Below are 14,487 nucleotides of genomic sequence, written 5' to 3'. Positions count from 1 at the left end.
TATATATATATATATATATATCAATCAGGAGTGTGTCTGTGTTGGGAGCTCTGGTGCACGGGCATGAGAAGCGTCGTTCTTCCCTCTGCCAGCTCACGTCCATGGCCGGCTGAAGGCTCTGAACAGACCATTTAGAATACAGGCACCTGTAGTTGAAGTGCATGATGGCTTGGAGCGCGTTTCCTCCACCAGTTGAAATGTCTCCTTCAAACCCTGGCAGAAGCGGTATCACAACATACACCCGGTATTTCTGGTTTTCCCTGTAAAAGTCAAATGCAGAGAATGTCACTCCAAAGAGAGAAAGAGTTATTTACAATCGCATCGGAGCAGGCTGGATGCTCCTGTAACACACTCTGTCACATTTCAGGGCTTCCTCTTGGACTGGAGATTGCGAACCATTACCCAAGCTAACAATTCATAAAAACCTGAAAAAGAAAAATGAGCAGCATATGGCAAGAAGGTAGGAATTTTATCCATTGTATCTCTTCAGAGTCCGTGAAAAACAGAAGAGATGATATTTAAAAATGGACAAATCCATATTCCTGGACTCACAGATGTGTGGTCCTCCACAGGACAAAAGTCAGGCCGAGGCAGTCTCTTCCTTGAATCTCATGTAAGGTGTTCTAACGTAGATGTCATCATGACAGTTAAACTGGTTACTTGTAGCTACTGTATCTAGTTCAAAGACTGATGAGTTCAGGCTTTCAGTTATTAACTGTTGAGTAGGTGTGTTCTCACAATCAAAATCTTGGGAGAAATATGTAGATTGAACCCAGTGTATTTACTGATACTGAAGTCACAACGAGAAAAGACATCTTAATACACGTTAAAGTATGCGATATTACATGATCCTACTTAGACAAAATATCTAGACTAGACAAATATGTAGAGTCCAATGTTTATTAGTGGCTTATGGGAGAAGCGGGATCAAGAATGTGAAAGGGAGGGGTTTTGTTTATACTATGTGGTGCTGTTAAAAGCGAGGGAAAGGTTTGGAAGTAGTTCTGTCTGTTATTGCTGTGGGGTTGAAACCAACTCACAGCTGACCCTCGAGCGGCTTTCTAGACCATGCACCTTTCTTCCACAGAGCAGCTGGTGGATTTGAACCGCTTGCATCTGGGTTAGCAGCACAGGTCCTTATCCACTAGCCTACCAGAGCTCCAGACAATAGTGGTGGCTGTCCAGCATGATGCAATTCATGGCACTGAAAATGTAAAATTTAAAATGCTGATGTGGCAAATGTTTTCTACACATACCTACCACTATTTTTTAAAAAGGAGGAAAGAAAAGGGGGGATAAAGAGTCGTCTCTGTTTAGAAACTCTGATATCTCAGCTGCAAGATATTATCTTGGGTCTTTTACAAATTTGGAATGACTGCTGCTTATATTTAAATCAGGCACACAGACCAAACATTTCTGGGCTTAGTCTCCCAGCTGATGAACAATGACTGTTGAAGAAGAAGAAATCCCACTTCATCACACGACAATAGTAAAATAATATTCTCACCACTGGGCCAATTGGCGGCATCAGGATGGATGGTGTAGAGATTGAGACTGTTCACAGCTTTAGTTTGCTCGGCTCCACAGTCAACACTCTTGGCACCAGAAGCCAAGAAACTAGAATATGTATTGCGATGGGAAAGTCATCTGTTAGGGACCTCTCCAAAGTACTGAAGAGCAATGGTGTCTCTCTGGAGATTAAGGTGTGTCTGATACAGGCCATGGTCTTTGCAATCACTTGTTATGCATCAGAGAGTTGGACAGTGACTAGGGATGATAGAAGGAGAATTGATGCCTTTGAGCTGTGGTGCTGGAGAAGAGTATTGAGGGTACCATGGACTGCTAGGAAAACAAACAGATTGATCCTGGAGAGGGTTGAACCGGGCTACTCTTTGGAGGCAAGGATTCTGAGGCTTCGTCTGACATACTTTGGACATATATATTGTCCTTAGAGAGGGACATTATGCTTGGGAGGGTGGAGGGACAGCACAGGAGGGGAAGGCCCTCTATGAGGTGGATTGATTCAGTGACTGGGGTAATCGGGATGGGTGTGTCAGAGGCAGTGTGATTGGCACAGGACAGAGGCGGAGTTTAGGGCTGTTGTACATAGGGTCATTACGAGTCGCAAGTGACTCAATGGCACACAACAACAACAACAACAACAACATATTTATAAGATACCGACAAGAAGAGAAAGCCTGGAATTTAACTAGGGTATCCCTCGGAGTCCATGATCGTCAAAAGAGTCTATGTTATTTACACAAAGGACATAGGTCCTGTTAGTGGTTAATTTTCAAATCTGAGTTGACTGAATCTTTGCCTAATGCTTTCTCAAGCTCCTTTTCTTCCAGACCCGCTTTCTTTCATGGGAATAGTATCATCACTCTCTGGGAGATCAGATTTTACTTCAGAATTCTCTGACTGTCAAAGGGGTGACAAGGGCTGGTGCACTGAGGTTCAGGAAGTTGTGATGAAGGGGGCATGGAATTTGGGAGCTCCAGAGCATGACTACAGGGCTAAGAAGTAAAGATTCTTTTTTTCAAATTTTTCTTTATTATTTTTTATTATTTTGTGTGCGTGTACCGTCAAATCAGATCTGACTGGTACAGGAGGATATTGCGCCTCCTCCTCCGGCAGAGCATCTGGTGGATTCGAACCGTGTTCCTCTGGGATTGCAGTGCAGCTTCTTGCCACAAAGAAGTAAAGATTTTTAAAGTAGATTGATTGTTGTAATGACATGCATTAATCACTAGATGGCAAACATCGTTTGGGTTGGGGAAAGAAAAAAAAAACACATAAAAAATACTATGAATATTAAAATTCTCCTCCAAGTAAAGTTCCACAGGTATCAAAAACAAACTAAAAGAATATACAAATCTATTTTCCCTTGCCAGCATTAAACCTTCTAACTAAAGAAACCAGACACTACAAATCTGACATCCTGTCTTCACGGTCTTTCCAGAAAATCATCTCCCATTATGATCTACTGTCCCCACACATCTTGAAAAGGAGACAATTTGTTTTGCTCAGAGGCACATTCTCAAGTTATGAAGTTAAGTCCCTTTCTTCATTAAACCAGGGATGCATTTTTTTTTCCACCTCACCTAACCCTACTGATCGGATACTTCAAACCCAAACAGCTCATTGCCTTGGGGTGGGAACCAACTCACAGCTGATGCGGGTTTTCAGAGTCTTTAAATCACATGGGAGGAGATTTCCCATCTTTCTTCCTCTGGAGATGCCCCTGGATTAGAATCACCAGAGAGGCGATCTGTGGTTAACAGAGCAGCTCCCTACAGATTATGCCCCGGGGTCACTGTAAAGGCTACACATTCTGTCAAGCCACCATGATCTTCCTCCTGTCTGTGGGCTTCCCGTGCACAGAGCTAGGATGTTGGTTCAGTTCTGTGGCTGCTCTACTCAACCGGCCTGCAGCCTCCGTTTGTGATAAGCTCTTCTGAAGCACAGGACGTCTGTCCACATGCCTTTCTATTCTCGGCAGTTCCCAACAAAGGACCCTTGTACGCAGGATGCCCTCAACACTATTTTAAGCTAATTAAAATGAACTATTCCTTTGAGTAATACATGCTCATGGCATAATTTAAGAGGTAGAAGATTATATGGTTGGGTTAAAAATAAAAAAGAAAAAGCTTCTTTGATTTGCTAGTCTCTGGCTTCCTGTTGCTACTCGTTTCTGCCATGTTCTTTTAGAAATACTCTGAATTTATCATTTATAAGCACGTATACGCATTCTCTCCCTCTGCAGTCAAATGCTCTGCCTCAGAGCTATGCCCCCACATTCTTTCCTGCTGGACAAATGTTCTTCGGTTGCCATGGAGGTGACTCTGAGTCATGGCCACTCATATGTCAGAGCAGAATCATGTTCCAGAAAGTTTTCAATGACTAATTGTTAGAGCAGATAACCAGGCCTTTCTTCCAAGGTGCTCGGGGTGGGCTCAAAGGTCCAACAATTTCCATAGCAGCTGAGTGTCTTAACTGTAGCATTCACAGGATCTAGAACTCATTCCAGTTAATAAAGAGTTTTGTTGTTTTTAAATACAATGAAACAAAAAAAAAAAAATCTACAACGTCTACCATCATATATGTTGTTGTTGTTAGGTGCCGTCAAGTTGAGTATAACTCATAGCCTATGAACAACTGATCTGAACCCGGTCCTATTCTGTGCCATCCTCACAATCTCTGACACAGACATCACACCCTAGTATTTAAACCTGTTCTGTATCGAGAGACATTAAATTATTCCTAACTTACTGCTATTTTGAAATAGCTAAGCCCTAGTGGCACAGTGCGTGGCGCGTCAGGCTGCCAACCATGAGGTTGATGGTTCAAATCAACTGACTCCTTAGCAGGAGAAAGATGGGCAGTCTCCTCCTGGCTTCAGAAATCTGATGGAGGGTGAGGGGTGAGTCACAATTGACTTGATGATAGTGAGTCAACGAGTGAGAGAATTGGCCATTTTTTCTTACTTAGATATAATTTTTCACATTGGCTACAAAATAATCTTCGAAGCGGTATTGGTGGTTTTGTACAAGTGTTCATGATTCTTTTTTGTAGATGTAGCTCCATTTTATCCTCAAGTTTTTAAAAGCAAAAATGAGTTCAAGAAGGAGAGCCTGTACATAGACTACTGAACAGTAGTCTATCAAGATGCTATAACTTTAGAAAAAACACCATTCTTTTGCAGATTTATTTTGTAAAAGCCAGAATATTTCTATTTTCTTGTTCTTCAACTCACTTGTCTCCTCTGAAGGCTTCACTCTTTTAAAATGCAGCTGCTCTTGCATTTGCTGAATCATGAAATTTTAAAGCCCGGCTTGGCTAGCTCGCGGGAGTGACGTAGGGTTTTCACTGCTGTACAAATAAGAGCTCGGAAATGCTATACTTCAAAAACGATGGCTAAGCGAGCCAGTGAAACAAAAGTCGATGTGATATCATGTCCAATTAGCTTCCTTCATTTAACCCACAGAAGAGATCCATTTCTCTCAATTGAGGGTTCAAATCTCCTTCAGCAACATCCATTCTTTCAGCACTGGGTCGTTCAAATGATAGCACTCTGCTCAGGGCAAGAGCCTGGGTCCCTCACGTACAGAATTATTTATGATCTTAAAAGCGAGACAGGCACAGCTGGGCACTAAGCCGCGGGTAACTACCCATCATGCGAGCAATCATTACGTTGGAGCTGCACTCACAGGCTTCTTGCAAAATGAGTGATTATTTTAAAATTCACTAACCCCCATGACACTGCAATATACAATCGACCCAAAGCACTGAATGCACTGCTGTTGAGTCAAAATCAGTCCACAGCTGAACCTTTAGAAGGTCTTCAGAGGCTGCAAATCACACTGGAAGGGACCGCCTATATCTCTCCTGAGAAGCAGCAGATGGATCAGAGCCACGTGCTAGACGTTGTGTGTGTCACTGAGTCAACCCAGGAGTCATGGGGACCCTGGGAGAAACAGACTGAACCTTGTCTTGCTCTGTTCCACCCTCGCGATCTGACACGCTCTTGCTTCAGTCACTGTGTCGATCCACGTGGTCGAGGGTCTTCTCTTATGCTGATTATTCACCAGCACAATGTCCCTCTCCAAGGACTAGCTTCTCCTAGCAACATGACCAAAGTCTACGCCAGGAAGCTCCCCCATCTTCGCCTCCAAGGAATCCTCTGGCCGCACCTTCTCTAAGATGTGTCTGTTTGGTATTTTTTGGAAGTCTGGGGGATGGTCAGTGCTCTTCTCTAACATCACAGTTGAAAGGCATCAATTCTGGCATCTTTATTCATCGTCCACCTCACGGAGGCATAGCAAGTGACTGGAAAGACCATGGTCTACTCAGCTGTTGGTAGGTAATGTGGAGTCAGAACTGACCCACGGCTGACCCTCCAGCGAGTTTTCTGAGGCCGTTAATAGCACGGGAAGAGACTGATGATCCTCTTCCGTAGGACCAGCCGGGGATTCAAACAGCTTCCCTTTGACATTGCCGTGCAGCCTCTAACCATTAGGCCGCCAGAGCTCCCTACATGGCCTGTATCAGGCACATCTTATTCAAAATGACAGGACCTGCTAGGTAGGATCTGGAAATAAGTGGACATGCCATTCTCCCTCCCATATGACTGAGTCACAGCAGACGCTCCAGTGGCTTCCCAAGGCTGTAAAGAAGACGACTGCCCATCTTCCTCCCTTGGGGCAGCTGGTGGATTTTAATCACTAGGGAGGGCAACGCTTGGGTGAGCGGTGCGACTCTTCACAGACTACGCCACCAGATCATCGTAACTAATAAGAGGTTAACTGAACTGAGGCACATTCATTCAGAGCATTTCACACAATCACTAAAAACTAATGTACAATGTGTCTGACCCAATGTTGAAATGTTCCCAATATGCCTACAAGACAGTTACAAGTGTAGCAGACTCATACCAGATTAAATAACTTCCCCCTTAAATATGCTAACTTCCACTTCCTGACTTCACCGATCTGGAAGAATGAGCTGGCACTGCCCAAGGGTGCAACCCTCAAAAACAAACAAAAACCAAAAAGCCCCCCAAACAAACAAACAACCAGGACAAGGATGTAAAATTCTCATTCTGGAGGACTGCTTACACAGGGATTCCCTGAACTGACAGAGGCAACAAATGTAAGAAAATGACTGACACTCCAGTGCTGTGACCGTTTTCCCCAGGCAGAGTTTCAGAGAAAGCGCAAGACAGACTTGGCCCACCTTAAGCCTAAAGCAGCTTAGAACCCGGAGCTTTACCTTCAGGTGAAATCCTAAAGTGACACGAGTCTGGTGCACAGGATGCAGCTGCGCTAGAGACAAGAGGGCAGAAATCCAGGCCTCAGAGGAGAAAGCGAGAGGCCCCCAGAGACAGGGGCTGAGGGGCTGCCTGCAGCTGCTGTGATCCTAATCTAAGTCGAGCAGAACGAAACACTGCCTGGCCCAGCATGCTCTTCACGGCCGCTGCTAACTGAACAATGTTTGCTTCTGACCCAATGGGTGGTCATGGGCTGAGTTTTCATTTTATTTGTTCTTTTTGGGAGGTTATTATCAAGTCAAGAGTCGGGAATCTGAAACTTTATTCCCAAGAAGAAGCGGCACCTTATTTCTAGCAGCATTACTGTTGCGACAGCTCTAGACAGGAGGAGCTTTTACTAATGTTCCTGTCACAGGATGAACAAGCACCAGTGGAGGCGAAAAAAAAAAAAATAAAACAAAACCCCAAAACAACCAATGAAAGTCTTCCTTGTTCAACAGAAGTCATTAGGTAATTTAAAATAAGGCCCAGTTGGGAAAGTCTGCTGTTAGAAACTTCTCCAGAGTACTGAAGAGCAATGACATTAGTCTGGAGACTAAGGTGCTCCTGATTCAGGCCATGGTCTTTGCAATCACTTGCTATGCATCACAGAGCTGGACAGTGATTAGGGATGATAGAAGGAGAGCTGATGCCTTTGAACTGCAGTGCTGGAGAAGAGTGTTTAATATACCATGGCCTGTTAAGAGAATGAACAGATTTTGTCTGGAGAGGGTGAAACCAGGCTGCTCCTTGGAGGCAAGGATTCTGAAGCATCATCTGACATACTTTGGACATGTTGTAAGGAGGGACCAGTCCTTGGAGAGGGTCATTATGCTTTGGAGGGTGGAGGGACAGCGCAGGAGAGGACGATCCTCTATGAGGTGGACTGATTCGGTGACTGGGGTAATGGGGTAGTTGTGTCAGAGACAATAAGATTGGCACAGGACAGAGCCGGGTTTAAGGCTGTTGTACATAGGGTTGCTATGAGTCACAGGCGACTCGATGGCACATAACAACAACAACATTGAAAACTCTAACTAAAACATTTCTAACATAAATATTAACTCTGAAATGGTATATTAGCATATGTGTTTCCTTATCCTTCTTCTAATTTAACACAGTGGCCTAATGTTAGGAAGTTGTGCTGCAACTCAAAGGCTGGAACATGTGGTTCGAATCCACTAAGGGTTCCACGGGAGAAAGATGAGCAGTCTCCTCTCATGCAATTTACAGCCTTTGCAGGCAGATCAGCTATAAATCAGTCCTGACTCCAAGGAGTATAACAACAGTGACTGTATTTTGAAGGAGCCCTGGTGATACAGTGGTTAAGCTCTTTACTGTTAACTGAAAGGTTGATGGTTTGAAACCACCCAGTGGTTCCACAGGTGAAAGTCCTCTTGGTCTGTCCCCTTAAAGATCACAGTTATGGGGAAGCTCTACTCCATCTCAATGGGGCAAAACAATATGGGGCAATTCTACTACGTCACACTGGGAAGTTCTAAGAAAATCTGTTGTCAAGGGCCTCTCCAAAGTGCTGAAGAGCAATTACGTCAGTTTAAAGACTGAAGTGCCCCTGATCCAAGTCACGGTCTTTTCAAGGACTTGCTAGGCATCTGAAAGTGGGATAATGACTAAGGATGACAGAAGAATAACTGATGCCTTTGAGTTGTGGTGTTAGAGAAGACCAGAGTATTCCAGGGACAGACAAAAGACTATACAAGTACGTCTTGGAGAAAGTGAACCAGGGTGCTCCTCTGAGGCAAGGCTGGTGAAATATGAACTCACATACTTTGAGGATGTTGTTAGGCAGGTTCAGTCTTTGGGGAAAAGAGACATGGATGGGCTTCAACAAGGTTGTTTTACACAGTGCATGTAAAGACAGACTCGAGCACCTCGGAGATCATGAGAACCCGGATAGGGCAAGTTTCAGGGGTTTGTTCAGAGGGTTGCTATAAGTTGTAATCTACCTGAAGGCACCTCACAACAACAACAACAACAACTCAGACACCAAGAGTTGCTACGAGTCCAGATTCACTTGGCCCAAGAACAGCTGCATTTCATGGAACCACCACCATTTTTTTAAATGAAATTGTGCTTCCAGGTTTTAAATTGTTTTCACACATGTTCTTACGAGCTAGTTAGGGCAGACATTTTACTATTCTCTCGCTATCTCATTTTTTTAAAGTGAAAAGCCAGCGTATGAAAAAGAGAAACTGATACATCAGAAAGGCCATGCGCCTGGAGACAGCAGACCTGGGTTAGCTCCCAGACCTCCTGGCATCTGGGGCCCAATTAATCTGATTCCCTGTGGAACATTGCTTGTCCCGTCAATTATGAGCAAACTCCAAGTGCTTTGGGGTGTTCTTCTAAAGGTGGGGTAAGCATAAAGGGTTCAAGTAAATTTAAAATGTTCTTTCTCAATGCACTTTCAGTGTAATTTTTCAATGCAGTTCAACTTTGGAACATGGAGACATTAAATACATTTTCACTGCATAAGCCAACTTGGGGTGATAACAGAGCAAAAAATGCAGTCTGTGTCTGATTTATTTGAGAGGCACTTAATTATACAGGAGAATCGTGCCTATTTCTCTCCTATGGAACAGCTGGTGGATTTGAACCATGTGCCTTTGGGATTGAAGTGCTGCTTCTTACCCCCATGCAACCAGAGCTCCCTCGTGTCTGATTTATTTAAAAGGATGCAAAATTATGCATTTCAAGTTTCCATAAGCAAAGAGCTGAGAAACGCACTCACATAGTGTTTCGAAATGTTCCCTTTCTGATCAGGTGGTCCGATTTCAATCATTCAGCAATTTGGGGCTGTGGTTTATAGTTCTTCCACTCAGTTTCTAGTCATGTTTGAATTTTCCCAGGCAGGTTTCATGGGGCTTGGGAGCTGGCCTCAGCTCAGAGACAGTGTTCCTTATTAACGCAGGCATTCTGGGTTTGTTTTTTCCTGGCAATTTCCCTGTCACTCTCTGTTTAGGATGACTAATACTCTGAGGCTGTCGGTCACGGATCAGAACACGGAAGCATTGCAAAAATCCATTCTTGCAAAGAATTATCTGTTGAGAAGGAATCAGGAGGAAGTGGCATAGGGAACTGTTATAGGGCTGGATTCCAGGCCTGGCAGGAAAATGAAGGCTTAGCCCAGTTCAAGGAGCTGGCATTTTCCAGAGTTCAATCTCTCTAGGGAGATGAGAACTGGACGAGGGCCCGAGTTCCCTGGTCAGGCCTGGACAAAATGCTGGCACCAATTTGTTCCACTGGCTTTGTGCTGTATGGTTGTTGTTTTTTAATATAAAACAGAATTATATTTGTTGTTAGGCATGTCACTCGGGAGGGAAGTTCTGATTCTTGGAGAATTAGTGCACAGATAAGTCTATGAAGGAGAGAGAAAGTTAGCTTGGATAGAGGATGCTGGCGCTGTTACCATGGCAAAAAGACCACAGTCCTTGGTAACAAAGGACCCAGTGTGGCCTGCAAGATAAACCTTTTTTTTTCCTCTGCCTTTGCCTTCCCTAAAAATACAAGCTAACAGAAATTCCTACATGAAAAATACATATTGTCCATGACATAGGAGATGAATAATGCTGTGGAGGTATAAAAAAAGGGAACATATAAAACACGTTCCGAGGCTATGTGCATGCAGGCAGTGAACGCTGGAATGTGTGACGTCCACAGCATCTTCAAAGGCAACAGACATTAAATAGGAGACTGTGAAGAAAACGGAACTAAATGACACACAGGCAATTTGGCATTTGATACGCTCATTTCACATTTTCTAAAAAAGAAGTTTGAAATTACCAACGTCTTTAATGTACTCAACAAACCTCCAAGCACAAGATATAATGAGATATAAGGTAACAGATGTTAACCTTGCCACAGACCCCCATCCGCACTCCCCCACCATTTCAAGGAACAGCTCAGAGGATTCCAGGGAAATGTTCCATCAGAAAACAGCTGACGGTTCTTCCGAGCACTAAAATTCTGGGAAGAGTTGTTTTAAGAAGCCAACATTTTTAAAGGCAAATTAAAGAAAGAAAAGCATACTTTCAGGCTTCCCAATACTTAAAAAAACTCCAAGCACACAGGTACTGATCATACCATTCATTATAGGGAACTAATAACTGGGAGGAGAGGAGCTGAATTTCACTCTATTTATTGACCGAGCATAATTCTAAAATTCATGGCTCATTGCTCAGCCCAATGTGTTCATTTGTCAACCTAATGCGTTTCTACAACTTATTTCAATTTCATTTTTAAAAAGCAGTTTTTGCCTTTGCTCAGTGTGCTTTACAGATAAAGCACTGCCCTACATCCATGAAATACGAAGACGGTAAGAACGACACTGCGATATTCTGCAACTCAGACGTCCTTTCCCCACAGAAACGGTACAGCGGCTAGCATGCAAGAAATCTCTGCACGTACAGGTCTTCCCTTTTCCGTTTGTCCAATAATCCCACCCTTGGCCTCCCTGGGTTTGTATTTATCTTATTTTGGTCTTGTCTGGGTGGTCACTCTAAGGTGTGTATTCCTACCTGCTTTATTGATCACCTTATGTTGTTGTTGTTAGGAGCTGTTGAGTTAAATATGACTCATAGCGAGCCTATGGACAGCTGAGCTGAACCCTGCCCTGGCCTGTGCCATCCTCATCATCACGTTAGGTGCTGTCCAAGTCACTGCCACGTATAGTGACCCTCTGAACGCCACAGCTGAACAGCGTCCTATCCAGCACTTTCCTTGTGATCTCTGGTAAACCCGAGCTCATGGTTACCGGCACCACGCCTATTAATCTTGTTAAGGATTTTCTTCCCTTTTACTGCGTAGCTACTATTCCCAGCCTGATGTCTTTTACCAAAGACAAGCCCGTCTTGACAACTTTTTCCAAGCACATGTGACAAAGTCTCATCACCCTTGCCTTTAAGAAGCATCTGGGTTGTACTTCCTCTGAATATATTTCTTTGTTCTGTTGGCAGTTCATGGGATATGAAACACTCTTATCCAACAGCACAATTCAAAGGCAACAATTCTTCTGCCATCATTATTCAACTTCAGATACATAAGAAGAAATGGAAAAATACCATGGCTTGAGAGCAAATTTTCCCAGTGTAAGTGTTTTTTGATCACTTTGTGTTGCTGTTGTTAGGTGCTGTTGAGTCAAGTACGACCCACAGTGACCTTATGAACAACAGATCTGAACCCTGTCCCATCCTGTGCCATCCTCGCTCTTCCTGACACATTAGAGCCCGATACAGCAGTCAGTGTGTCCATCCACCTGATCGAGGGTCTTCCTCTCCTTCACTGACCTTCTATCTTCCTGAGTATTACTGTCCCTCTCCAGGGAATATCCCCTCCTACCAACATGTCCAAAGTATGTGAGGTAGAAGCTCCTCACCTTTGCCTCCAAAGAGCACTCTGGCTGCACCCTCTCCAAGACATATTTGTGTTCTTTTGACAGGCCGTGGGATGTTCGGAGCTCTGGTGGCCTAGTGGTAGAAGCTACTCTGCAATCCTGAAGGCCCTTGGCTTGAGGCCACCAGGTGCTCAATATGAGAAGGCTAGGCTGTCCCCTCCTGTGCAATCAACTGTCTCTGCAAACCTGCCAGAGGGTCAACTATGGGTTGGTTCTCACTCTATGGTACACAACACCACAACAGCATGAAATGTCCAGCTCTTTTTCAACACCACAGCAAAAAGGCATCAATTCTTCTTCTGTCATCCTTATTCATTGTCCAGCTCTGCGATACATAGCAAGTAATCAGAAAGACTCAGGCCTGAAGCAGACACATCTTAGTCCTCAAACTGATATCATGACTTCTCAATAACTTGGAGAGGCTCCTAACTGTAGATTTTCCCAGTGCAGTGCATCTCCTTATTTCCTGACTGCTGGTACCAAGGGCTTGTTAACTGTTAATTGTGGATTCAAGCAAGACAAAGCTATTGACAGTTTCAATATCCTCTCCATCCATCATGACACGGCTTATTGGTCTAGTGGTAAGAATCTTTGTTTTCTTGATACTGAGATGCAATCCATAATGTAGGCTGTATTCCTTGATCTCCTGCAACAAGTGCTTCAAGTCCTCCTCACTTTCAGCAAACAAGGTTGTGTTATCTGCATAATGCAGATTATTGAGGAGTCTCCCTCACCTTCTAGGCTTACATTTGATCTAGGGGACTGAGTTCAGCTCCAGACTTAAAAAAGAGTGTCTAAAAGAGTCCACCAGTCTCTCTCAGACAAGTAAGTGCAGTCTTCAGCTGTGTTTTCCACTTTGTTCCACTGCAGTGGTGTTTTGTTTGCTTTGTTTTCTTCTGCAGTGGTGATTCCTGTGTGCTGTCAAGAATGAGCTTTATTGGGTACCATTTGGGAGGTGGTGGATGGTGTCACGAGCTACACAGATCTCCCCACCAAAAGATCAAGGCAGGATTCAACATACAGCAGAGCGTCAGTCAGTGTCCGCTCTCTCACAGGAACTTCCTGAATGAGTCAGAGACCTGCCCCAGGGGAGGTCACATCTGCTGCCTGGAGTCAGTCAGTATCCAGTAACTGAGTCATAGGTGGTGGTTATTGTGGTTAAGTGCCATCGAGCTGTAAACAATTCATAGAGAGACCCTATGAACGAATGACATAAACACTTGTGTAACTTTCGTCCTTTCTCCAAGTTCATAGTTTCCAGAGGCAAGCTATTCTGGAAGTGGATGCCACTCCTGCTTCCAAGCTTGTTTCAATCGGGGAGTTCCACCAAACACTGTTCACCGTGGGTAACCATTGTCACATTTTACACATCAGTGTCACAGTGTTCAACTTCACAGCAACCATGAGTTACCTCTGTACAGCAAGTGGACAGACCAGGGCTATACACCCAGAAAAGTGTTTGATCAAAAATAATTTAAAAAATATGAGGGCCATGGATTAAAACCACCCACCTTTGACTTAGTAGCATCACTCTCTGTCCACTAGGCCAACAGAGCTCTCTCTAGGTTGTTGTTAATTGCCATTGCGTCACAGGCGACTCATAGCGACCCTCTGAATGAAAGACCTGAGCACTTGTGATTCATAGGCAGTTGGGATTATTAAGCCTCAGGCTGGGATAATAACAGAGTCTTCAATGAGATCCATCAATGGACTGTAGTTCTATGGGACGGGGCATTGGGTATAATGTCCTGTGGCGTGGGCTTACAACCTTCTTTATCTATTGTTGTTGGTGGCCTGGAAACACCTTACCTCACCTCTTAAATCTCAGTGGTGAACTCTAAAACAAAGGATAGCAACAAGAACAATAATAACAACAACTATATGACCTACTTTCAAGAATTCAATAACATATAAACCACAAATTATATAAATGTTGACAGTTACTGTTACAAAATGTTCTTAAGACTAAAAGTTCCCAAATTATTAAGTGAAAGAAAGCTATCAAACCACCAAATGACCCTGAAAGCCAAAAGGAAAGGAAGTTTTAATTCCCAAGTGGGTTATGTGATTAATATTCCCCACTGCATGTGTCCAGTGATTTGAAACAAGTAAAAACAAAACTTCTGCCTGTTTATGTTTTCTTTTCTTTTCTTCTTCTTCTTTCTATTTATTTTATAGAAAGGAATAGGCCCAGATGCCAGGACAGCTTCATGGGGAAACAACAGCATTCTCTACAAGTGGTGTGAGGATATTGAATAGTTGTATG

At 43.7% G+C, this 14,487-nt stretch overlaps 1 protein-coding gene across 3 annotated transcripts in view; it reads right to left on the bottom strand.

Annotated features, from left to right (window-relative positions):
- Nucleotides 1–14,487, bottom strand: part of PLD1 (phospholipase D1, phosphatidylcholine-specific) — a 158,193-nt gene that overhangs the window by 30,668 nt on the left and 113,038 nt on the right. For all 3 annotated transcript variants that reach the window (XM_006890352.1, XM_006890354.1, XM_006890353.1), the window contains one exon: nucleotides 147–260. In XM_006890352.1, coding sequence (XP_006890414.1) covers nucleotides 147–260 — 114 coding nt within the window. The remainder of the gene's footprint in view (nucleotides 1–146; nucleotides 261–14,487) is intronic.

This window comes from Elephantulus edwardii, unplaced genomic scaffold (assembly GCF_000299155.1).
Source record: "Elephantulus edwardii isolate Elephantulus edwardi_28Jun2011 unplaced genomic scaffold, EleEdw1.0 scaffold00088, whole genome shotgun sequence".
Classification (NCBI taxonomy): domain Eukaryota; kingdom Metazoa; phylum Chordata; class Mammalia; order Macroscelidea; family Macroscelididae; genus Elephantulus; species Elephantulus edwardii.
This window is presented reverse-complemented; position numbering and strand designations above follow the sequence as displayed.